The sequence below is a fragment of the Rosa chinensis genome, unplaced genomic scaffold, assembly GCF_002994745.2.
Source record: "Rosa chinensis cultivar Old Blush unplaced genomic scaffold, RchiOBHm-V2 RchiOBHmChr0c11, whole genome shotgun sequence".
Classification (NCBI taxonomy): domain Eukaryota; kingdom Viridiplantae; phylum Streptophyta; class Magnoliopsida; order Rosales; family Rosaceae; genus Rosa; species Rosa chinensis.
In genome coordinates, this window is record NW_020126825.1 from 63,690 (window position 1) to 89,183 (window position 25,494).

General features: G+C 37.1%; 2 protein-coding genes and 1 long non-coding RNA gene across 3 annotated transcripts; 2 read left to right on the top strand and 1 right to left on the bottom strand.

Annotated features, from left to right (window-relative positions):
- Positions 1–11,262: 11,262 nt before the first annotated feature.
- On the top strand, positions 11,263–12,357 carry LOC112181220 (pentatricopeptide repeat-containing protein At4g31850, chloroplastic). The gene has a single exon (XM_024319656.1). The coding sequence runs from the start codon at positions 11,263–11,265 to the stop codon at positions 12,355–12,357; it is 1,095 nt and encodes a 364-aa protein (XP_024175424.1).
- A 4,994-nt stretch (positions 12,358–17,351) lies between these two features.
- On the top strand, positions 17,352–18,434 carry LOC112181221 (uncharacterized mitochondrial protein AtMg00810-like). Its single transcript, XM_024319657.1, has one exon. It carries the CDS (start codon positions 17,352–17,354, stop codon positions 18,432–18,434), a length of 1,083 nt encoding a protein of 360 aa, XP_024175425.1.
- A 4,956-nt stretch (positions 18,435–23,390) lies between these two features.
- On the bottom strand, positions 23,391–25,244 carry LOC121050882. Its single transcript, XR_005804275.1, has 3 exons — positions 25,109–25,244; positions 23,734–23,825; positions 23,391–23,579 (listed from the first exon to the last, which is right to left on the bottom strand). It is a non-coding gene; the product is annotated as an uncharacterized LOC121050882 (long non-coding RNA).
- Positions 25,245–25,494: the final 250 nt, after the last annotated feature.

The following is a 25,494-nucleotide window of genomic DNA, read 5'->3' on the forward strand; positions in this document are numbered from 1 at the left end:
ACAGAGAAGATAAAGATGGCATGTTTCTGCAGAGGCGAGGATCAAGCATGATAGATAAAATATATTGTGGTTTTTCCTTAATTGGGGTGAATGACCTAGTTGATAAATCCCTGATAAAAATTGAAAGGAAAAGAACTAGCCATGCAGGATTCACTCCATGTCCACAACAGATGGGTTGGCATATTGCTTGTTGAGAGTCTCTTCAACTGCTGGGCAAATCCAACAGGTTGTCATCCTACTTTTTCGTAATGCAGGTGGTCATGGCTTGATGAGAATGCTCATGATGTTCTCTCACAAAATACAGTAAGAGATCAAGTCAATACTATGTACCACCTCTCTTTACCATATACATATAGACTATCTGAGGTCTAGTCAATACTATGTACCACCTCTCTTTACTATATACATTTAGACTATCTAGGGACCCAAACAAAATAGAAGCATAAAAAGATCTTGGAAACTGATAGGTATTAATTACTATTACATGAAAAAAATGTTAGTTATGGGAGCTGAACAAGGATCTTTGATATTATCCTTGCAATAGTTCTAGAACATCTGAACCTGCATACATTGCAAACTTATTGAAATTAATCTTCTGTTTTTGTTTTGTTATGGAATTTAATCTCTAATTCAGTTACAATTCTTAAGCCTCCTGTTATTACTATGCAATGTCTAGCATGCTTTAATTACACATTAAATTTGAACCTCATATCTTTCGATCTTTCGGTTTTGTACGGGGAACTTAGCTGAATAGAAGAAATGCACCTGAAAGCTGACTGGTTCTTGAATATGCGCAACCCGATATTGTTGTGAATTGTAATTTGAACTTTCTGGATGTGCACTGTGAATATCTCTCTAAAGATTAATGGGTTTTGGAATGGCTTGAATGTCTTCTAGAATCTCTGGTGAATTAGTTTTCAATCAGATCACCTGGTTGAATTGAAGACCCCTAAGTCCACTTTACATTACTATGGATGAAATCATGAAAGGGTAAGAATATTTTTAATTTACATACAATGATATATTTTCCTTGCATTGGATTGACTTGTCATGAACTTCACTAATATTTCAAACTGCTAACACTTGACCAAGACCCTGAATGCCAATAAAGACGTTCCATATGAGGTTGATACTTGAAGGCTGTGGAAAATTGTGATAGGTTCACCCAACAATTGGGGCTCTCCAACATATTGAATTTTGAAGGTTCTGAAAGGCTGGAGAGACTTGCCCATTCCATCATCAAGATTTTTTTTTTTTTGAAAAGACCATCATCAAGATTTTTTTTGTTCTAGGATGTTGTATTAGGAATGGCTCTTTGTGTCCTAGGTGCTTGTTTAGTTTAAATCTTTGCACCGGTTGCAACTCTTCGAGCCATATCTGGTGTTGACCCCGTAAATTTTGCCAACTCAATTTCTCTCAATTAAGTTTATGAACTGGCTTCAGTTGGATCTCAAAGATAGATATTTTCTGCACCAATCTAGGATGTGGCTTTATATGTATCTTCCTGTTGCTTTGTGAAACTAAATGTGGGGGGATGTAATCAGATCCTCCATTGGTACTTGTTTGGAGGCTGATGTATGGGATTTGTTCCACGGTCTTAGACTTGCCTCTGATCTTGGTTACAGAGCGGTAGACCGTAGAGTAGGGCTGCGCGCGGATTAGATTGGATCGGTTTTGACTCCAGACCGTCTCTATACCAAAGTAAGCGGTTTAGACATTTTAGACAACCGGTCATCAAAGAAAATAAACTTAATCCGATCCAATCCAATCCATTTAAAGATGGTTTGGTTCGGTCGGTAAGGCGGTTTTAACCTATATAGCATTGACGTTTTGTTTACGAAAAATTCATAGTAAAAATACTAAAACTCAATCTCAATAATCAAAATTTAATAATCAAAATCCAAAACTAACATTCAAAGAACAAAATCCAAATTAGTTTCAAAATGATTCACTTATTTGGGTTTTAAGCCTTTTGGGTCTAGGATTCAATATGGTAGTATATCATTTTGAGAATCAAAATATAATTGGAGATTTATAACTTACTTATAAAAGACTACCCACAAATATATATATATATATATATATATTATGTATATAAATTTAAATTTTTTTCCTATTATATTTAATACATACCGGTTGATTCGGGTTTCACGGTTTAAGTAAAAGAAAAACCAAACCAAGCTAATTCATAAACGGTTTGGTTCGGTATTGAACCGGCTTTCATATTTTGACGCTAAAAAACCTTAACCAAACCATATTTACCAGTCGGTTTCGACCGGTTTGGCCGGTTTGTACCGTGTTTTGCACACCCCTACCGTAGAGCTGCAGCCTGACTCTAGTTCTATTGCTCAAATTCAGTTGGAAGAGTTGGATCATCTCTAAAGCCCTGTATACAGTTGCAAAGAGTTGTTAGGCAAGATAAAAACGTCTTGCATTTTTGATAGTTAGGTAAGCCAGATATGCCATTGGTACACCTAAATAGACGAGAATCATTATAGACAGACTGAACCATTGGACACCTAACGCAGTTATGGCTATTCCAAGGCTTTCAGTAGAAATCAGAAATATTACTAGGGACTCCAATTGTCTGAGTAAACCTGAGCTGCTATCCATGTTTGAACTTCTAAAGATGTACACGAGTACTAATCCATTTCAGAAGCTGAGAGCATGTGGCTTATGGTATGATATCTATACATTTCAATTTTTCTTTCCGAGGATAACTACCAGTATATAGCTGATCTAGCATCCTGTTGTTCACAACATTAAAAGTATCTCCTTCCTGGTAGATTCTCAAATTCTTTGTACATCAAAAACTTTATTTTGGCAAGTCGATCAGTTGGATTTCTCATATTTCATTAGATATCTGGTGCCACACTGGCAGTAAACGTGGATTTTCAGTCCTTAAAAAAAGCTGGTTCCGCGAGAGATGTATAAACGGTCATTTAATCAGCTAGATTTTTCACCCTTTATGAATTTCTCATGTTGATAATGACGCTAATTTGTAGTTCTGCCAAAATTTATTGGTGTGTCATTGATTCATTGTTAATTGTCTTAGCTTCTGCAGTTTCTCACCCTGAAGTTTTTGAGTTTGTTATCTGTTTACTGCAGCTTTATTGGGTTACCACATCCTGGTTTACTTTGGATGAATCTGCACTGAAAACTTTACGACCAAGATTGGAGCTTATGACGACATTGCCATCCTATCGAAATCAAAATAAGGTCTGGCTTTTCACAAACATCTTGTATCTGGAAAGCTAAAGGTTTCATATTCCATGTTAAAAAACACACCTGTTTTGTTTTCATTTTTCAGTTCTCTGGTAATTTTAACATTTGGTTTAGGACGAAGTGTGGACAAGAGTTGTGCTACTTATTACTCTCTTACCAATATAATTTGATGAGACTATTTTCTATACCACAACACTATCATTTTGTTGCTGCCTTGATAACAAGACTTGGTGCTTATGGTTTAGTATCATATCTGTAATCATATAATTTGCCAAGGAACTTGGTTATCCTCATTAACGTTGCAGTTGGGAACATTAGAAACAGCTTCAGCTTCTGCACTTGTTACTATAGATTCGAGATAGTTTAATGTGAATGGTATCCAATTTTGACTTCATATTCAAGATCATCACCTACAGCAGTTGAATAGAAGGCAGATCCTTTTTTTACCTTTCTTTCTGAGTTGTATCAGGTGCCCAAGGAAATTGTTTAGCGTCTGTGTTTTCATTGAATTTTTTGGTGCTGGAACAATATGAATTGGTGCTCGATCACAATATTTTGGTCTTCTCCAGATTACAGACACTGATACTATAGGAATCTGTCATAAATCATAATCTATGTCTTTATGGATACTAATGGTTCAAGCAATATCTATGAGGTTGTGAGTTGCTCAAGCTATTATCCAATATTTAGTGGATGAAGATTAGTGCTTACGTGAGGAGGTTAAGGGGTTACTTCAACAATTCAGGCAGTTTCTTGTGAGTAAGATCGTAGGGTGATAGGCGGCCGGTCATGTTGTTCAAGTGCATGATTGAGGAGGTTAAGGGGTTACTTCAAAAATTTAGGCAGTTTCTTGTGAGTAAGAGTAGGGTGATCGGCGGCCGGTCATGTTGTTCAAGTAGCTGGCTGTCCGTTCCACATCTACTGATCCATGGGGGGAGGGAAGCGTCTTGGGCTCAGCTTATAGCTAGTCAAAATCGCTACTTGTTTTTTTTTCTGTTTAGGCTCATTGGGCCTCCATGTATAATTTTCCGATAGGGAAAATGGCCCAAATAGTGTCTAACCTTTTCCCCATTCTAAACTTTCGTACCTCACTTTTCAAAACTATCAGATTGGTATCTGAGGTTCTCACTCCGACTCGATTTTGGTATCGGGAGCCGTTAGTCTCTGTAATGGAGATTGCCAACTGGCAGGTTTTGTCCATAAAATGACCAATTTACCCTTTATTTATGTTTATTTAATTTTTCTTCTTTATATAATAAAAAAAATAAAAAAGCAAAAGAAAGTTATTAGTATTATTATTTTTCTTTTCTTTTCTTTTTTGAGCTGCTGGCGACTCCATCTACTCCATCAAGAACATCATCCCCCTCCACATCTTGCTCAACTACTTAGAAGCTAAGAAGCTCCACCAGATCACCAACGACATCGCCCTCGTTGCCACGATGTTCCAGGCCACCGGCTTTGCCCCCAGCTCCATCGGCTTCGTCAACATCATCGACGGCTCCTTCGCAGCACATTTCGTCAAGTCCGTCGACGAACTCCCCTACAACATCTCCGTCATCCAAATCAGCGCCGTCCTCCCCTCCGCCGCTGCCGCCTAACAAAGAACCACCACCAAATCCCAAGCCCCAAAATTAGAGACCCCGCCGCACCGATAGCCACGACGACGAATATAATACCGAGGCTTTTGCTGCTCAGACCACCGCAATCTTAGATATATCCAATTAATGTATGATTACCTTTCCTTGAATAACTTTGATTCTATGCATTGTAATCTTTTATATATAAAGAGACCCCTATTATTAATTAAATGTAATAACCTTGATTTTTTTTTTATCAAAGTATAATTGGTGGCAGACACTTTTAATACACCCTATCTTGGTTCCGTGAGTCAAGGCCGGTGTCATACATGTTTGCATAATTGAAAGAAGCAGACAATTCTCTCTCTCTCACTCTCTCTCTCGCTCGACCGACACCAGAAACAGAGCAAAGGCTCTCCGGTCTCTCTCTCCCTCCACCGGCCACCAATCAACACCAGACCAGTTCCTATAGCTTCGCCTCGGGCCGCTCTACCTGCTGGAAGTCGTCGTTCCCTCCGGCACAGCCTCAAGGTCTGGCAAACCAGCTCGATCCGGTTGCACCCGAAACCGAACCAACTCATCCTCCTCGTGTTTCTGGCCACCAATCCTCACCAAAATTATCCTTCTACGTCGACTCGACCTCCTCAAGCTCCCAGTAAAAATCTTGCACGGTGGAGTTGTCTGTGGCGGCGGCTGCAAGTCAACCCCGACTTAGATCGAACAGAACTTTCGATCGGGATATCTCGAGCTTTAGAGCTTCGTTTTGAGTGATTCTTGAACTGGGGATATCGCCTTGAGTTTCTGAACAAATATACAGAAGGGATCAAAGCGATTCGTGGAAGTTTTTACGTCGAACTCAAGCTCGCCGGATTCTGGAAAAATTTCGGCCACCTCGACTGTTCTAGGTAATTTCGACCCCTTCCGGTCATTTCCATCTTACATGCTAGTTAGGGAAGTTGTTAAGCTTGATGAGATGAAGCGGAGCAGCCCGTCTCCGACACCATTGGCGGTGGTCGGCGGCGGCTCTGCCACTAACTCCGGCGGCCTTTCCGGCCACCTCCGGGGACCTTAAGGGCAGTTTCTGACCATTTTTATGTTCTACATGTTAAGACGATCATTTCGATATATTATACGAAATTTTTGGATATCGTATGATTAAGTTATGAATTTTTACGTTTCGATCGATTTCGATAGTTCGATTTATGATCTGTGAAGATCTGACCGTCCGATGGACTTGTAGTTTTGAAATGTTGATCGTATGACTGTCCCAGTGACTTTGTGTGGTCATGGGCGAAGATCCAACCGTTGGATCTTCTCATAATTGTGAAATAGTGATTTGGAAGGCGATTCGTGAGAATCCGACCGTCGGATTTTCATATAAATTTGTGGAGATGTTAGTAAGGGCGATTCAGGAAGATCTGACCGTTAGATCTTCGTGATTATTTAGGAGGATGATCCTAAGGGCGATCTGTGAGGATCCGACCATTGGATCATCGTTTAATGTCGATCTGACCGTTGGAACATCGTTTAATGTCGATCCGACCGTTGGATCGTCGTTTAATTTCGATTTGACCGTTGGATCGTCGTTTAATTATGTTTATGAGTTGTTGGCTAAGTTAAGATCGTATTGGATTAGGTGATTGACGGATTGATTTGGCGGACGATTGTGAATCGTATCTTGAGCTGTTAAGAAGACGCAGCGGGATTTTAGAGGTGAGTAAACATCACATGGTTCATATTACGAACCGAGTACATTTAATTACTTTATTTTGTCGTAATTGTGTGAAAATATTTATGGAATAAACATTTGTTTTAAATCATATGGACTTGATCAACTACAGTCCATAGGTAAGTAAAATAATTTTAACGGGGAAATATCACCAATGGTCACTGAGTTATGACTTATTCGACACTTAACTCACTGTATTTTCAACAATATCACTTAACTCACTCAGTTTTACATCCGTCTTTCACTTAACTCACTGCCGTTAATTCTACTTGTAGAAGCCGTTAAAATTGAGGGTATATTTGTCAAAACACTTAAAAATAATTTTTAACTTTAAAAAACTACATTTATTAGACTTTTTTTCAATTTTTTTCAATTTATAATAAAAAAGATTTTTTTAAATTAAATATAATTTGAAAAAAAATAAGTTAGAAATGCATTTTTTTAGTGTTTAGACAAATATACCCTCAATTTATAATTAGACTTTTTTCAATTTTTGAGATTTCTAATAAAAAATGATTTTTTTAACTTAAATATAATTTTAAAAAAAAAATTGTCTTTTTTTAAAAGTTAGAAATGCATTTTTTTAGTGTTTCAACAAATATACCCTAAATTTTAATAGCTTTTAACGGTAGAATTAACGATAGTAGGTTAAGTGAAAGACGGATGTAAAACTGAGTGAGTTAAGTGATATTGTTAAAAATACAGTGAGTTAAGTGTCGAATAAGTCATAACTTAGTGACCATTGATGATGTTTTCCCTAATTTTAACTATACAAATGAATTTCACGATTTTTATGCTTGAACTATAGTTCGTATTAGTGATTATCCCTGAGTGGATGATTACGTGTGTGTGTGTATATATATATATATATATATATATTTATATTTACGTGATTATATATGGAATGGTGTGACATTGAGGAGTGTGGAATTGTGATAATTTTATATATAATATGGACTGAAATGTATTGTGCCGTATTTATATGATGATTTTGGATGGATTAATTCATGTTCGAAAAATCATAGTTGACTTGATGGGTTGTATAGAGGTCAATGATGTGGGGTTCTGATGACCAAATGGTCTAAGGTCCTTCGGTTTAACGATAAACCGGAGTGCATGTGTTTGAGGTTGTAGGAAAGATCACATGCGATGGGAATAACTGTAGGTTGTGGGAATGACCACATGCAGTGGGGATAACTGTAGGTTTTGGGAATGACCACATGCAGTAAGGATAATTGCAGGTTGTGGGAAAGACCACATGCAAGGGGAATAATTGTAGGAAAGACCACATAGGTGATTTTGAGATTAGGGGATTGTGAGGATGTATTCCTCGTTGTTTTCCGTGAGTTGGTTTGATGTTTTCTTTGTGAATGTTGAGATTGTTGTTGTTTACCTGAGTTAAAAGAATTGTGATTTAATAAATCAACCGTTCATTTCTTGTTTACTCATACGAGCTTTCAGAAAGTTTACTGGGTTTTGTGTTGTTGCAATCCTGGTACACTATTCAAATGATGTAGCAGATAATCCTGCAGGTCAGGATAATCAGGGCGGAGGCTGAGTTGGTTAAGAGTTGCAGCATTTACTTTATTTCCTTCTATTGTGAGGTTTGTTATGCTCATTTAGAGCTTTACAATTTTACGTTGTAAGAGTGAGATGTATTAATGAACTCGAGGTTTTTTCGAGATTTTATATTCGAGTGGCGAGTGGTGTGTTGTGCTGAGAAAAAAATTTAGAAGTTATTTTGTAATTGTTATTATTCATGTTTTGGATTTGAATTGGTTATTCAAAATTCGGGGCGTGACATTAAAACACATCAATTTCTCTCTCAAATATCAATTCCTTACAACATTTGACATTAGACGTTCGGGGCATTTCATTATACACCCAATTTCTAAAGGATCTAATAGAAAAAACCCACCTATTATTTCTTTTCAATTTACACCCAATTATTGCCAATTAGGATAAAATATTAGATTTCATTTTTTGAAGAATTACACAAATTGCCATAATTTAACTCTGGCAAACATAAGTCAACTAGCAAAATTAACGTCATCTTCAAATACCTTAATTGTAGATCTTTTTTATTGGTCCCATTATTATCGCAATTTTCATTAAATTCATCATGATTGCTAGAATTATGGATCTTTTTTTACATAATTTTCTGAATTCAAAGGTTAATTACAACCTAAAGATTAGACAGGTATGTTTAGCTAACTTGATTTCTAGAAATTTTCATATCAACCTATTTATTAGAAGAGAAATTTTAAATACACATCCCTAATCACTTAATACACATCCCTATTATTTTATATTTCAAATTAGATTTTGTAGGTAGGTTGAATGACCAAAACAGACATCTATGCATTAGAAAGAAAGAAAAAAATAGTCATATTTTCCTTATATAGAATAATTTATGTATAAATAGTTAGATAAACACAACAAATTTCTATACATGGCCTCCTAATTTAGTACAAGAATAAAGTTAGAAACTATCTAATTTATTTTTTTCTTAAATAAATTGTAATTAAATGAGGTTAGAAGCCATAATATTTAGAATTGCAAAATCAAAGGTATTAAATGTTTTTAAAATGGATCGTTTTACTCCTTTTTTGGTTAATTTCATTTTCTTTCTTTTTTCTAAGAAATACGATTAATCCATTTATTTTCTAATATAAAACATCACAGGTGAAAAAACTTTATAATTGTTAATTTGTTTGGCCTCTCTAATGACAACTTTGTAGTTCCACCATTGGAGAGAAACTAGTGATATGGTTTTGGTTAAATGTTCAACTCATAATTTTATACTTGATCAAGGTGTTTGGTGGATGAGAACTCAAATAATATAAAACCTATTTATATGCATCTATTTAAAGGGAACAATAATAAATCTTTATGGATTTCTGAATAAGTAACACAAGTAATCAATAAGGTCATTTAAAAATATCAATATACTAGAATATACTAATCATATTAAATAGTAGCCTTAATATAGTCAAATAATAGGATATTTCAAGATTTTTGAGATTAAGGATATTTTAGGTACTTTGGGTTGTGTATTTAGTAGAATATTAGAATGAGAAATTAAATGGGTGGTGTATTAAGTATGGAGTGTGTATTAAGTAATTAGGGATGTGTATTTAAAACTTCTGCTATTAGAATCATTTTCAACATCAGCCTCTTTTTTAGGTATTCTATCATTGCGAGTTGACCATGTTTATTAGGTTGAAAGTCTCTATAATATATGCGTATACCTATATAATAAAGTACTTGATCATCAGCACACTTTTTCTAGTTAATTTGATCTCAAGTATGTATCTAATATATAGGAGGTTTCTTTTTGTTTCTTTTTGTATGACACGGACACCTCTATATTACGATCATTTTTTTGTTTTGTATCATACCTCTTTATTAGGTTTTCTATTATATTATACCTATTATCGTAGAAGATAGGACCTTTTTTTAGATTGAAGGTTTATGGTATTCAAGCCTCACTTACATCTAATTACTCAGTAGGTAAATTAGAAATGTAGTTGTTGAGAGTAGAAAGCTATCATGGGATTAATATGACAATATACCTAAAAAGAAGAAGAAAGTAATCCAAGAACAAGATACATACCTTATAATTAGAAATCTTTCGAGAATATAGAGAGCCACCGAGTGTGAGTGTAGAAGTGAAAACACAATAACAAAAGCTTTTTTTTTCCCATTTCTTGACCCCATCTCGAATCCTTTTCTTTTCTTTAAGAACATTTCTTTAGTCGTTCTTCATAGACACAAGAAAGAAGTATCATACCTGCTTGCCCCTCGCCATTTCTTTCAAGCAAGAAAAACATTTTCTCCCAGTGATTGAATCAAAATCTCTTTTCATCTTTTGAAACAATAATTGACCCCATCAAGGAAAAGAAAATTGAAAATCTATTCGAAAAAAAATACCTACATATAAGGAAAACAGTAATTGAAATTTGTGCTAGAAATGAGCTACTATTGTAATGAGCATATATAGAAATATATACTCAAGTCAGTAATCAAAATATAAAGTAAGGAAGAAATTAAGGACGTAATTAATTATGATTGATTTTTTAGCTTAATATTTCAAATTCAAATGGATGACAAGATTAAGCAAGTTACTTAATTTAACCCTCCATAATCAGAAGGGCATATTAGATATATCAAAAGAATGAGAAAAACCATTAATTATAGACATATACTCTATATGGAAGGTTTGCTTATGTAGAGTGGGTGTAAATTGAAAGAAAAATATCTATGGGTTTTTCTCAATAGAAGCTTATATTTTTGGGTTTATATCTAATTTTCTCTTAAAATATCTCCCATATATTTCGCTTCTTCTTTCTCTCCTCTAGCTTCCTCAGCAAGACGCAAAATTTCAATCCTACAGAGTACAGAGGCTACAGTTGTAGATCATCAGAGAGAGAAAGATGAGTGAGCTTCCCTCCGTTCTCTTCTCTTTGGAAACCCTCTCATATAGTAGCTGCTTGTTATGTTAATTTGTTTATGAAAAAGAAAACCTAACTTTATTTCATCGAGTTTTCCTTTCCTTTTCTGCACTCGCTTTTTAGTAAAGTCCTCATCTTTACACTCCGGTGGTGGCATAGTGTTTGATTTGGAATGCAAAACCCTAACTTCACTTCCGACTAATTTGGGTCTAAAGCTCTGACTTTTCTTGTTTCTAATATAATTTCTGCTAGATATTCTAGTTGAATAATCAAATCAATGGAGGACACTAGTTCCCACAATTCTTTCGCTGATGACCTCAAGAAACGTGTCATGAAGGTTTTCAAGGATGCGACCAAAGACTGTGAGGACAAGGTCTTGAAAAAAATGTTTGATTCCATTGGCGACTATGACTTCCTTAACAGCTATGCCTTTCATGTCTTCAGAACATTGGCAAATTCCGGCATCCCTGAGGAAGCCAAAGAGCTCTTTAAGCCTTGCTCTGAGTTGGCTGTACTGCCTGACGTGGCCACCTTCACCATTGTCATTTGGGACTATGCCAATGCCGGCAAGACCAACGCTGCTCACAAGGTCTACCAGCAAATGATAGCCGCCGGTGTCGCCCCCACCTCCTGCACTTACTCTATACTCATCACGGCACTTGCAACAGACTCGTCTTCTGATGTCAATTTTGTTGGGTATGCCAAGAAGTACTTTTTGGAAATGTTGGATAAGGGGATGAAGCCCCATTCTGCCTCCTGCATGACTGTTGTCGACGCCATTGCCTGCCGGGAGTCAGTGGAGAAGGTCAGGGAGTTCCTTGAGCAGATACAAGCAAAGGGGTTCATCCCTGAGTCCAAAATTTTTCAGCTTGGAGAAACCCACCTTGAAGAAGCAATGAAAAAAATGAAGATGAATGATGATCTCATCACCAATACCACTGACAAGGATGTGCAAAAAGTATTCCGCACGTGGAACACCAAGCCGGATTGCCTCTACAAAAAGGCGTTGAAGATGTACAAGGCTTTGATTGAGGATGGCAATGCAGAACAGACCATGGAGCTTTATAAGCGCGTTGTTGAGATGTGTATGCAGCCCATGGTTGTGGTGCACACCTCTGTTATTGAAGCCTATCTCAAGTTTGGCAAGACCAAGGGTGCTCTGGAGGCATACTACGGCATGTTAGCTGCTGGGGTTGCCCCAAACTCCTACACTTACACTGTTCTAATCAAGGGACTCACTGCTAACCCCAACTTCTCTGGAGATGCCAAGAAGTGCTTGCTTGAGATGATGGACAAGGGGATGAGGTCTAATGCTGCCACCTACACTGCTGTGATAGAGAGCTTTGCAAAGCTAGAGGATGAGGCTTCTTAGGAGGAGTGCAAAGAGTTGGTGGAGGTGATGATGGGTAAGGGGTTTGTGCCAAATGCAAAGGCTATGATGGAGGTTCTAAACAGAAGACCAAAAGCTGTGATACTCGGGTCATGAACATTGTCATTTCCAAGTTGAAGGGCTGATGCTTTGCTTTATGAATTTTTGCAAGCTGCTTTAGGATTAGGATGTTTCAGAGTTGGGGTAGTTAGTCAGAGTAGGAAATCATGTAGGATTCAGTTTGAAGAGGGATTTGGTGCTGTTCTCTATTGTTTTGAATGCTGACATTGAAGTAGAAAATCATGTAGGAATGGGTTACAATGTGGGATTTTGTGCTGCCCTCTCTGATAATGAATGTTGACATCAAAGTATATTGTGGTGCTAATTTCTTTAATCTTGGTTTCTTATTCTGGGTTCTGCAATTTTGTTGTCTCTTTTTTTTTCTTCTTATTTTAGTTTTTGGCCACATGAAATAATCTGCTATTGAAGAAGTGCTTCTCCCTTATTTATATCTGAAAGAATAAACAATCTGAAACTGTAGTTATGTTACATTCACCTTTCAGAACTAAAAGATTGAATGATTGAGGGAACTTCAATTTCAATTTCGGTACAAGGATCCTCTGGTTATGCATTCTCTGCAGTTTGTATTTATTTATTCTTGATGCATTCTTCTCTTCTGTTCAAACTCAACGAACTCGTCCTATTATTTTGTGCAATTTATTTTATGGATTACATCACTTCATTTAGTTGTTTCTGTCTTCATTTCAGTCAAAGGAAAAACAATCCCGTGGTTGATGTAAAGATGCCCCTTCAAGTCTGATTACAGGACTTTGAGTGAACTTTTCTACTAATCGTGTTTTTGCTTTACTTTGAAATGAGAAAGGGACAAGTGTTCTGCTTCTGTTTTGCGGCAGTCCATCAAAGGTAACATTCATTCATTTCCTTCTTCTCATTTGACCTTATGGGAGTATATGTAATTATGCACTTTTCAGTTTGATGACATGACAATATATTGTTATTAGATTCTCTGTCAATCATAAATGCAGCTTCCTTTTAATAGCTTTAAGTTATGACTATCAAATTAGACTACAGGCAGCTAAGGTTTCTCCATCCATCATATATGGTTTTGAATTAAGCATCATTATTTAACTGGAGATTTACCTCTGCTTGAGCTCTCATATGCTATATGATATTATAGTTTTGAAGCACTATTTAAGTAGTTTTTAGGATTTTATTGTCTATGGTGTTGGGAAGGCCCTAATGAAGCAAAGTTTACCAGCAGTTACCTGCAGCTTCCTTGTAGTAGCTTTGAGTTATGACTATCAAATTAGACTACAAGCAGCTAAAGGTTTCTCCATCCATCATGGTTTTGAATTAAACATCATTATTTAACAGGAGATTTACCTCTGCTTGAGCTCTCATATGATATTATAGTTTAAAGCGCTATTTAATTCTTGGGTTATTATCACAAATGGTACCTGAACTATACCTCAATCTTATCGATGGTACCTGAACTTCAATTTTGATCATAACCAGTACCCGAACTTTTCGATTTCATTTTAAATGGTACCTAGAGCCACCTCCGGTCACTATTCCGACTAAAAACTGCATGGAAGGCAATCATAGTGATGATTTTTGATGATTTCAAGGGTTGCAATCATATATAGTGATTTTTTGGTAATAGACTTGCCTTGAACTTGTTTTTTTTTATTTTTATTTTATTTTATAGATTTGGCTTTTATGGCCGGAATAGTGACCGAATGTGGCCTTAGGTACCATTTAAATTGAAATCGAAAAGTTCGGGTACTGGTTGTGATTAAAATTGAAGTTCAGGTACCATCGATAAAATAGAAGATAAGTTCAGGTACCATTTGTGATAATAACTCTTAATTCTTTTTTAGGATTTTGTCGTCTATGGAATTGGGAAAGCCCTAATGAAGCAAAGTTTGCCAGCAGTAACTATGGCTATCTGATTCAATTAAAAGTACCAATCTCTTGCAAGAAGGTTTTTGTAAGTTGGTGCTAGCTTTTTCGTTGAATAAAGTTATTTTTATCCTTGTGGATGGCTGATTGATTAGAACACTTGCTAGCAATTTTAACTTTCCTTATTGTTGATTGCTTTTGACAATAGTTGCTCGGAAGTCAGAACACATAAATTGAAACTGGTAGTATTAATTCTTGGACTTGAGAGAATTTTAAACAACTTCCAATATGTATTAGTGTTAGAGAGAATAATGCAGTGGCTACAATCTAGCATCAGTTTTGCTTAGTTGTATATTTGTTGTAAATGCATATCAGTTTCTGATTTGATGTAATTACCATTTACTCTCTTTGTGTAACAGCAGTAATTAGGCTGCTATATAAACTGTACACTTGTAATGAGAATGATAAGGAAAATTATCTTCAACATGGTATCAGCCTAGGTCTCGTATCAACCTGTGTCTCATCTTCTCTTCTGACTATTAGAGTTTCCTCTCCTTGGTCTTGCACGGCTTAGAGCCATTCGATCTCCTCCACGTCTTCCTCAGTAGTTCACTGTCATCCTCTCTCTCAACAGCAACATTCCTATTCTCGCAACCACCGCAATCCTCTCTCTGTACATGATGGCGCAGCAACACACCGTCCCTTGGTTGTTCTCTTCTCGATGCCCACATAGGTTTACCACAGCTCCCCCTTTTGCTGCTGATCCCAATTGGTACCCGGACACCAGTGCAACCCATCACATGACAGCTATGCCAGTCAACAATCCACAATCTTATGGTGGCCCTCATAATGTATATATATGGGTAATGGGGACTCAATGCCTGTTTCCCATACTGGTCACCTTCCCTTGTCATTAGGTTCTTCCAATTTTTCATTACAAAATGTCTTTCGCATTCCATTAATTCGTAAAAATCTTCTCTCTGTTGCCCGTTTCACCAGGGACAATCTTGTTTCTTCCTATTTGCTCCAGATTTCTATCAAATCTATTGTTTACTTACTGGTCGCTTGTTGTTTCAGGGCCCATGCAAGGATGGTCTCTATCCGCTTCGCTTATCTTCCGAGCGCTTATCTTCCGAGTCTACAGTCCCTCATGCACTCTCCTCTGTTCACTCATCTATTTGGCACAATCGCTTAGGTCACCCCTCCTCTTCCATTTTAGCTCGTATAGGATCTACTCTTGGCTCCACACTTTCTTTTAATTCCTTTTGTAATAATTGCGCACTTAGCAAGTCCCATCGATTACCTTTTCCATCAAAAAATATTTCCACTTCTTCTCTCTTTTCTATAATACATAGTGATGTATGGATGTCCCCTACCTTGTCTGTAACTGGTTTCAAATATTATGTTCTGTTCACAGATGAATACTCTCATTATACATGGCTTTATCCTATGCGCCGCAAAAATGAGGTCCTTGCTCACTTTCAAAAATTAGTTGTCATGATTCACAATATTTTCCACAGTTCTGTACAATACCTCCAAAGTGACAATGGTACATAATATGTCAACCATGCCTTCTCCCAGTTCTGTGACTCTTTAGGCATCAAACAACGATTTTCTTGTCCATACACTCCAGAACAAAATGGGCTTGCTGAAAGAAAACATCGACATATTGCTACTATGGCACACACTCTCCTTCTCACCTTAGGTGCTCCTCAAAATCTTTGGGTTGAGGCTGTTCTCACATCTGTATATCTCATTAACCTTCTTCCCACTTCTACTCTAAATTGGGATACTCCTCACACACGTCTCTATGGTCATTCTCCTTCTTATTCCTCTCTTCAAGTCTTTGGTTGTTCTTGTTTTCCTCATCTTGGTCCCTATGTCTCCAACAAACTCTCGAGTCGTAGTATAGAGTGTGTGTTTTTGGGTTACAGTCCTCAACACAAGGGTTACCGTTGTCTCGATCCAACCACTAGTCATGTTTATGTCTCTAGGCATGTTTTATTTAACAAAACGTCTTTTCCATACAAAAATTTGTAGGTACAACTTCCTGGTCCGTTGGAATTCACAATTTTGACCAGCACTGGTCCACTTCCTACCTCACCAGACTCAATTTCCATTAGTCCAAGTTCACGGCCCATTGACCCAAGTTCCCAATCTGGTCAACCTTCACCCTTGGTGTCTCTTGCATCAGACCCGCAATCCAACAATCATGTGCCCAACACATGCCTAGCAGATCTCCCGCTGTCTCACGCTGCCGGAGTTCCATCTTCACCCCTCTCCAGCCTGACATCTGTCCCAGCCAACACATCTGATCAAGAATCTCCTCCATCGCAGCAGTCATCTCGTGCTCCACAGTCGCCGCCGGCCTTAGTTCTCCAGTACAGTCGGTGTCGGCGTCGTCCTCATCATCCAACGACGACATCCCAACCTCCCACACCGGCCACCGCATCTTCACCAATCACAGCTGCTCTAAATTCACTCCCAGATTTTCGATCTGCATCCTTGGCGCGACCTCCAGCACTCCTTGCGACTTCGGTTCTCAATCTGTCGCTCCCTGCAACTTTGACTCCGCCTCTGACGCCCACTTCCACCGCCGCCCCGGTCATCACCTACCGCCGTCGACCACAGCTAGCTGCACCAGTTCGTCCCCGTCCATTGCTGCGATCACATCATTCATTGCTCCATCACACTTCTACCCGGCGACTTCTCCACCTCTGGTGTCTCCTCCTGGGTCGGCCCCCATCCTCCGGATGCTTCCTACCCTTTTGCGGCTCCATTGGTCCCCTCCTCCACTCACCCCATGACAACTTGCCTCCTGGATGGCATCACACAGCCTAAAATTCGAACTGATGGCGTGGTTAGGTATCCCATTCCTCGAGTTCTTCTCTCTATTATTGAATCACCTGAACCTACATGTTATACTCAGACTTCTAAACATGAGGTATGGCGTGCTGCCATGACCGATGAGATTAATGCCTTGCTCAAGAACACTACGTGGACTCTGGTTCCCCACTCCCCTTCCCAACATGTTGTCGGCTGCAAATGGGTATTTTGCATCAAGCGTAAATCCGATGGCTCAGTGGAACTGTACAAGACTCGCCTTGTTGCCAAGGGATTCCATTAGCAGCAAGGCATCGATTACAGTGAAACCTTCAGCCCTGGCATCAAGCCAGCTACTATACGCACGGTTCTGTGTCTTGCTGTCTCTCGGAGTTGACCTCTTCGTCAGCTTGATGTCAAGAACGCTTTCCTCAATGGATATCTCCAAGAAGATGTGTACATGTCACACCCACCTGAGTTTGGTTGATCCCTCTCATCCCTCTTATGTTTGCAAGCTCCATAAAGCACTCTATGGTCTCAAACAAGCTCCTCGTGTCTGGTTTCACTGCATGAGCTCCTTTCTGTCAACAGTTGGTTTCCGTATTAGTAAGGCTGATTCTTCTTTGTTCATCTATCAACATGGCTCAGATATCATATATTTCTTACTATATGTTGATGATATTGTGGTTACGGGCAGTAATGATCGGATTCTACGGTGCTTCATTAATGCCTTAGGTCGTGAGTTTGATATCAGGGATCTTGGTCCTCTGCATTACTTTCTAGGTTTACAGGTCACATCTCATTCCAACGGAATTCACCTAAATCAAGTCAAGTATGCACATGACATCCTAGTCAAACATGATCTGTTACTCAGCAAACCCGTTAGCACACCCATGTTGACAAAGTCTCTTCTGAGCACCAATGATGGGGTTTTACTTGACAATCCCACTACGTTTTGCGAGATGGTTGGCTCCTTACAATATCTCACCATTACTCGCCTTGACATAGCCTTTGCAGTCAATTCAGTGTCTCAATATATGAGCAAGCCCCATGTTCCACATCTTATTGCTGCCAAATGGATCCTTCGTTACATCAAAGGAACACTAGATCATGGTCTGTCTTTCTGTCCTCAACTCCAGCCTGTTCATCTCTCAGCCTATTCGGATGCAAATTGGGCTGGTTGTCCGGACTCCCGTTGCTCCACCTCAGGCTACCTCATCTATCTTGGCAGCAACTTAATCTCATGGTGCTCCAAAAAGCAGCCTACCATTGCTCGTTCGAGTGCGGAATCTGAATATCACTCCCTCGCTCATGCCAGTGCCGAAACCACCTAGTTAGGCTACTTATTATATGAACTTGGTGTTCATATTTAGTTCCCTATCTTGCTTTACTGTGACAACCTTACTGCAACCTACATGGCATCTAACCCGGTCTTCCATGCCTGTACAAAACAAATTGAGTTAGATTATCACTTTGTCCGTGAAAAAGTAGCACTTCGTAGTCATCGTGTTAACTATGTCCCTTCGGTGGATCAACCTGCTGATCTCCTAACCAAACCACTCCATAAACATCGTCACCTTCTCCTTCGTACCAAACTTGTGCGTCCAGCACCGCCCAGTTTGAAGGGGGGTGTTAGAGAGAATAATGCAATGGCTACAATCTAGCATCAGTCTTGCTTAGTTGTATATTTGTTGTAAATGCATATCAGTTTTTGATTTGATGTAATTACCATTTACTCTCTTTGTGTAACAGCAGCAATTAGGCTGCTATATAACTGTACACTTGTAATGAGAATGATAAGGAAAATTATCTTCAACAATTAGAGTTTTGGTTTGAAATTTTATGATTCTCAGTTGCTTGATCATCTGAAAATTATGTGTTGGAGGGAATAATAACGTTCGTTTATCAAGTAGCATATACCTAGCATGTTAGTAAACATGAACTTACTGGGCTAGTAGCTGCTAATGCCATTATATTTAGCGAGGTGAATGTTAGATGTAGGCAAGAACAGTATTAACTTTGTCAAAGCATTTTCTTTCGTCTGCATTTGTTGGAGTACTATATTAGTCCTGTCTTCTGCATTGTGATCCCTACGGAGCTTGGTGGTGTAGGTACCAGACCACTTCCCTTTTTTGATATATTTTTATTTGATCTGCAGTATCATACGGTCTGCTTTACTTGAAAAGTTTTTGCAATGCATCCTTTCTGGACAACAATATTAGGTGTGTTCAGATAGAGATCGGTTTATTCAGCAAAAGGTGCCAGTAATTCTACACAATGTTGATGATCTAAAGAAAATAGAACCTTTATCAGCTGGAAGGCAGGTGAGCAAAATTCTTGGTTGGTTCTAGAGAGTCGAATTACTATAACAAGAGAGAATATCTCCAGTTGCAAACATGGGGAGTAATAAAAAAAAAACAGTACATAATTTCTGCTAAATCAGTAGATAAAGATGGTGGAAGTAGATATGGACTTTCTTCTGTTCTGCTATTATGAATTTCGCTCTTCAAAAACATGGAGTCGACAGTCTACAGAGATGTATAAACGGTAGGTCATGTTATTCATTAAGAGATAGATTTTTCATCTCTAGGACTTGTTCATATCCATGATATCGTTACATTGCCATTCAACAAAAGTTCTTTAGTGTTTGACTTTTAGTTCTCTTGGCTTCTGCAGTTTTCTTGATCACCAAGAAGTTTCTAAGCTTCTCTCGCATTTCAATTGCATCTTTATTGCTATACCACACCCTGGCTTTGCTCCATATAGGCCCTGCATTGTGTTGGAATCAAACCTCACATCCAGTCTTGTAAATGCCAGGAAGTTATATTATTCTGCACTTAAAAACTTAGAATCAAGGTCACAGCTTATGAAGACACTACAATATTGGAGACCAAGGTAAGCTTTCCTCTAGCATACTACAGGCTCTACAGTTTCCACTTTCAAAAACAGACACTGCTCAGTTCTCTGGTAATTAACATTGTTTTAGCACATGAGTTTTTACAAGACTTGTTCACTGGTTCAATTCTCCATACCACCACCAATGTTTCTTCTTTGTTGAATACCACTTTCATTTTGTTGCTACTTTGATGGCACGGATTGGTGCTCATTGTTTAGTATCACCTTTTTAATTGTGTATACAACAGAAACAGCAGAAACAGCTTCTGCTGCTACATATTAGCTTGCAAAGAACCATTTAAAAGACACAGCTCATTTGTTACTTCTGATTTGTAATAATTTAAGATTTTCATATGGAACCATACAAACTTCTACTTGACTCCAAATCGTTTAATCCCAAAAGCATTTTAGGTTTATTTTCATTGAGTTTGCTACCTGTGGTTAGGACCGAAATCTAACATCTTTAAAATTCTTTTATAGCAGGGCACTCTCGCTGAAATAGAAGAAAGGAAAAGCTTTGAAAGGCATGTGGATCTTTTCCATTTATAGGAATATAGGGTTATGGCATTTTTGCTGATTTTGAAGGTCCATTTGGATTTCACTTTTGAACTCTTTTGTCTATGGGATCCCTTTGTCTATATGTATATGGGTTTGTGAAAAAAAAAAAAAAAAAACAAACAAACAAACAAACAAAGTGATTAGTATTAATGTGACATGAAAGTCCATGTATATTTTGCACAATCACAGGTAGAATGAAAAAAGAACAAACTTTATTGAAGAGATAATAACAGAGTGTAAAATGAAGAAAGAATCAACTTTTATTGATATATATATAACAAAATTACAAGATGAATTGGTTTGAGAAGCAACCAATTAAACCAATAAGTTTAGATACAAGAGTCTCTGAAACAGTTCCCAGCTACAACTGGGTTACACTAAAATCCTAAAAGTGGTAGGACAAGTCTCCAACCAGTTCAATCACTAATCAAAAATGTTGATGGAACAACTTGGGAATTTCCTTCATAAAAGTCAAAAAATGGCTCTACTCAATCAGTAGGATCATCATTAGCCACCCATTGATCAACACAAGCCATGACATGTTAATACACTCTTCCTCCTCCTCCTCTTCCTCCTTGCGAAGCTGGTCGCGCAGCAACTCATCCACAGAGAAGAATAACTCCAGATCATCAGTAAAATCAAACTGCTGATCATCAAATTCCAGAAGTAACTCATCGAGAGAGAACATTTCGCGTTGAATTTGATGAGCCCTCTTCTTCTTTTCAAGATCCTCTTTTTGCTTTTTCAAAGATTTCATCTTTCTCACTAACAGCCCCAGTGCGCACCAACCTCATCCTTATTGGTCTCACGACTCTCATCGATTAGTGGAAAGAAAACGACTTTGGAACAAAAATCGCACTATTTTAGGGTTGGGTGGTTCTCTGAATCTGCAATTTCAGAGAGAAATTTGCAGAGGATAACAATTAGGGTTTCCTGGGTTTCAGACCGAAACGAAGGAAAGTGAGAGGGATTTTTGAGAATTGAAGCAATTCAGGGCGCAATTGCAGAAAACGAGAATTAGGGTTTGGTGGGTATGTAGAGAGCAAAACTGATGAACAGAGCCAGAGAGAGATTTGTGATGGTAATGGTGACTGTGAAGCGGGTACTGACCGGGAAGGTTTGTATATAGACACGTGTAGGATTTCCTAAAAAGAAAAGGGATTAAGATACTTGATCAGTAATTCAATTTTCAAATAAACCAAACGGAATAGGACAGCTTTCCCTTTCTTTTTTTTTCTTTTTTTGCCAATACAGAAAGTTTCTTTTTATTAAAAGTTAAAACTAGCTTCTTAATACACACTCAATTGAATTTTTTTTATTATTTTCCATTTTAGGTGTATAAAATTTAATTTTGATAAGAAACAAAATTGAGTGAATAGCATATATATATAGAAAAAAAAAAGTTATGTTCTCAAATCTTATCTAAAAGGTCATTTTTAATTATGCAATAAACAAAACATTAAAGGACCAAAATAAAAAATAAGTGGAAAATTCGATCATTTGCTCTCAACAATACTGAATAAGTGGAGAAGAAACAAAATTACCGTGAAAGCTTTTGGATAACCAAAAGAGAAAATTCAAATTGAAATAACCTATGTAATTCTACTGTGAAAGGGGGAGGGGAATAGAAGAAGAAAGCAGAACATTTGGAGTTGGATCCCTAAGTTCGTGAGACTTCCCAATTCATGGAAGCTCTGATGTTATGAAAAAAAAAAAAACAGTTAAGACGTAACAGCAACGTTAACACAATACAAAGAGTGAGAGAGGGTTGTTTTCAAAATTTCAAGCAATAATTTCAGGGGTGACTTCAAATTTGTTAAACAGCGACAACCATCATTGTACCGATATTGTCTCAACTTAACTATCCATTATGTTTTGGGTTTTAACCACGAAATGTCTCAGTACAATTGGGTAATAGGCACCCACTTATAAGTTATATTTTTTTTCTGTCAGTTTTCTAATGTGGAATCTTTCATTAAAATAAAAAATAGTAGAAGCAACTGACCCATGTGATGGTATCATGTGATCTCTCTTGAAAGCTTAACTTAGTAAACAAAAAAAAAAGGGAATTTGATTCTACACCTAAATTCACACACATCTTTTAGATTAAACCTATCTATAAGATTGTTTTAATATACACCCAAACCTATTAATTAGGTTTATCTAAAAAAAATAACCTATTAAATAAGATCTGTTGTAAATATTATTATCTGTATGGCTGTCCACGTAAATACTCATTAGTTATGTACTTTGATGTAAACCCTACCTCTATATAAAGGAGGCTAATGAGACTGAATGAGAATAATTCTACTTCCTCCCAACTATTCTCTCCATCTTCTTCCTACTTTATAATACGTTATCAGCACGCTTTGCTTTCATTTTTTTTCTTCTTTTGAAAACTCTATAATGATCTGCGAGTTTTATTGTGCAACATTATTGCTCTTAACTATAACTCATGATCTATGAGTTTATTTACAATCTATGTCAATTAGGTATATCAGGGTTTATGAAGATATACAGCATCATATATATCTAAACCGATGCTTGTTAATTACTCAATTGCATGGACACTGTTCCTTATATATGCTATATATGCGTTTGCTTTCACTGGATTCCATTATGAGATAATAGGAATCGCAGCCCACTTTGCCCTTAATCAAATCTTATAATCATAAATGGGTGCCATTGATTCTGTTTCATATATGTTATTTATCTCTAGCACCATGACATTTCCTTTCTTCTGTTTTTGTTTTCAAGTCTGATACGTCTTCTATGAGTATTATCATGTTTATTTTTATATAATATATAACTTGATAATCATGCAGAATAGACTTGTTCTCTTTATCACATACTAGCCTTCCTACACGTGCTTCACGCATGCGGAAGGACTTGTCAATTGTTCATTTATGTCAGTGGTTAATAATCAGGCATCTTCAACCTCAATCACAAAAAGCTACCATTTTCATAAATAACTGAAGAATTAGATTGGAAATGTATCCGATAACGACCTATATATTAACATTGATCTGCAAGAAGAAACACAAAGTTAGAACTTTGCATTATGAAAAGATGAAATCATTATCTCTCTTGAAAACCTTGTAGAGAGCATAATAATTTTGAAAGAAATATAAGTCAAAAGTACTTCATAATATCCCCAGGAGAATGAGAAGGAAATATGACCTGAATGCCTACTTAAAATATGTAACCTATCAGAAACTTAACGATGCCATTTTGACATCTTTTGACATTACGATTTCTCCTTCTCTCGTTCACTGCCACGAAAGAACACAATTTTATTAAGATCACAAAGAAAGAGCATCTCAGCTGCAATAATTTCCAGGTCTGATCAAGTTCTCCATCACACATTAAAATTCTATATAACAACATTTTGAGGAACAAAAATGCAAATACTATTTCCAACTCTTTCAAAATCTTAGCAGTTACCACCCCATCATTTAAAAAAGATTACAATACCTATTTCAAATATCTCCTGGTGTAAACAAAAGCCAACCATTACCAATAAGATTACATCACTACTGAAAGACAATGCCACTTTTAGTTCACAACATACAAAAAAGAGATATACCCAACTCAGCATCAATAATTTCCAGGTCTGATCAAGTTCTCCATCACACATTAAAATTCTATATAACAACATTTTGAGAACAAAAATGCAAATATTTCCAACTCTTTCAAAATCTTACCAGTTACCACCCCATCATTTCCAAAAAATTACAATACCTATTTCAAATGTCTCTTGGTGTAAATAAAAGCCAAACATTACCAATAAGAAGATTGCATCACATCACTATCGAAATACAATGCCAGTTTTAGTTCAGAACATACAAAAAAGAGTTCCAAACTGAAACTCACTTCAGAACAGACACAAAGTTTTTCCTTTTCAACTTACGATGCACTTTGTACCAGCACATAAATGATTAACCTTTATAGGCAGCTAAAACACATACCCTTTGAATTACAAATCCCTAAGTAAGCCAAAGAACAACAAATCCAAAATCTTCAACACAAATCACCTAGTTTTAATTTAGAAGTGCTCACATTGAATTTTCAAAACCACATCCATTGTTTAACAGATTCTAAATGGTAAATTCCAAACCAATCCATAGACAATTAATTTAAAAATATATATACTTCTCAATGCAACCACAAATAACCACAGACCCAGAAGCAGAACTCGTATGCTTTTTGGTTTCTTATCTTCTTATATCACTCCAACCACACATTGATACCATTCAGATTCAAAGATATCTCCCAAAGGGGGGAATTTTCAGACTTAAGGCAAAACAACAGTAAGCTCTATCGAGCAAAGTAAAAAGAGCCAGTCAATAGCCACCATTAGCAAAACAGAGATATACCCATTAAAGAAAAATGTAAGAACAACAACAAAGAGAGCAAGAATCATCCTCAGATGAAGGATCGATCCTCGACTTGGTCTCAGACAATATAATTCGTATAATTAGCATTAAGCATCAATTCCATAGATCATGAATCAATGACAGGGGATTATATGAATTTTTCATTGTAAAAATTGTACCTTTCTCTTCTCTGCCTTTTCCCATCTCCCTCTTCTTCTTCTTCATTTCTTTTCTTCTGTTTCTTCCTTTCTCCCATTTTCTTTCTTCCTCTGAATTTCTTCTTGTTTCCTCATCGATAGCCACGTCTCCTCTGTGTTGGCAAAACCCAGAACCATCCACCTCTTTCTTTCTATGTCCCTGTAAATCATAGGAAATATTAAGGGCAAAATCGAAAGTTCAAAAGTTTCCCCAAATGAACAGTAACACCCTCTTCGCTTTATTAATAGAGATATATATTTCAATAATACAGCATATCAATTATTTAATTCATATATGCTTTGTTACTGATGATCTTTTTACATATGCAAGGTTAAGTCGTACACGACAGAGTTATTAACCAAATTGG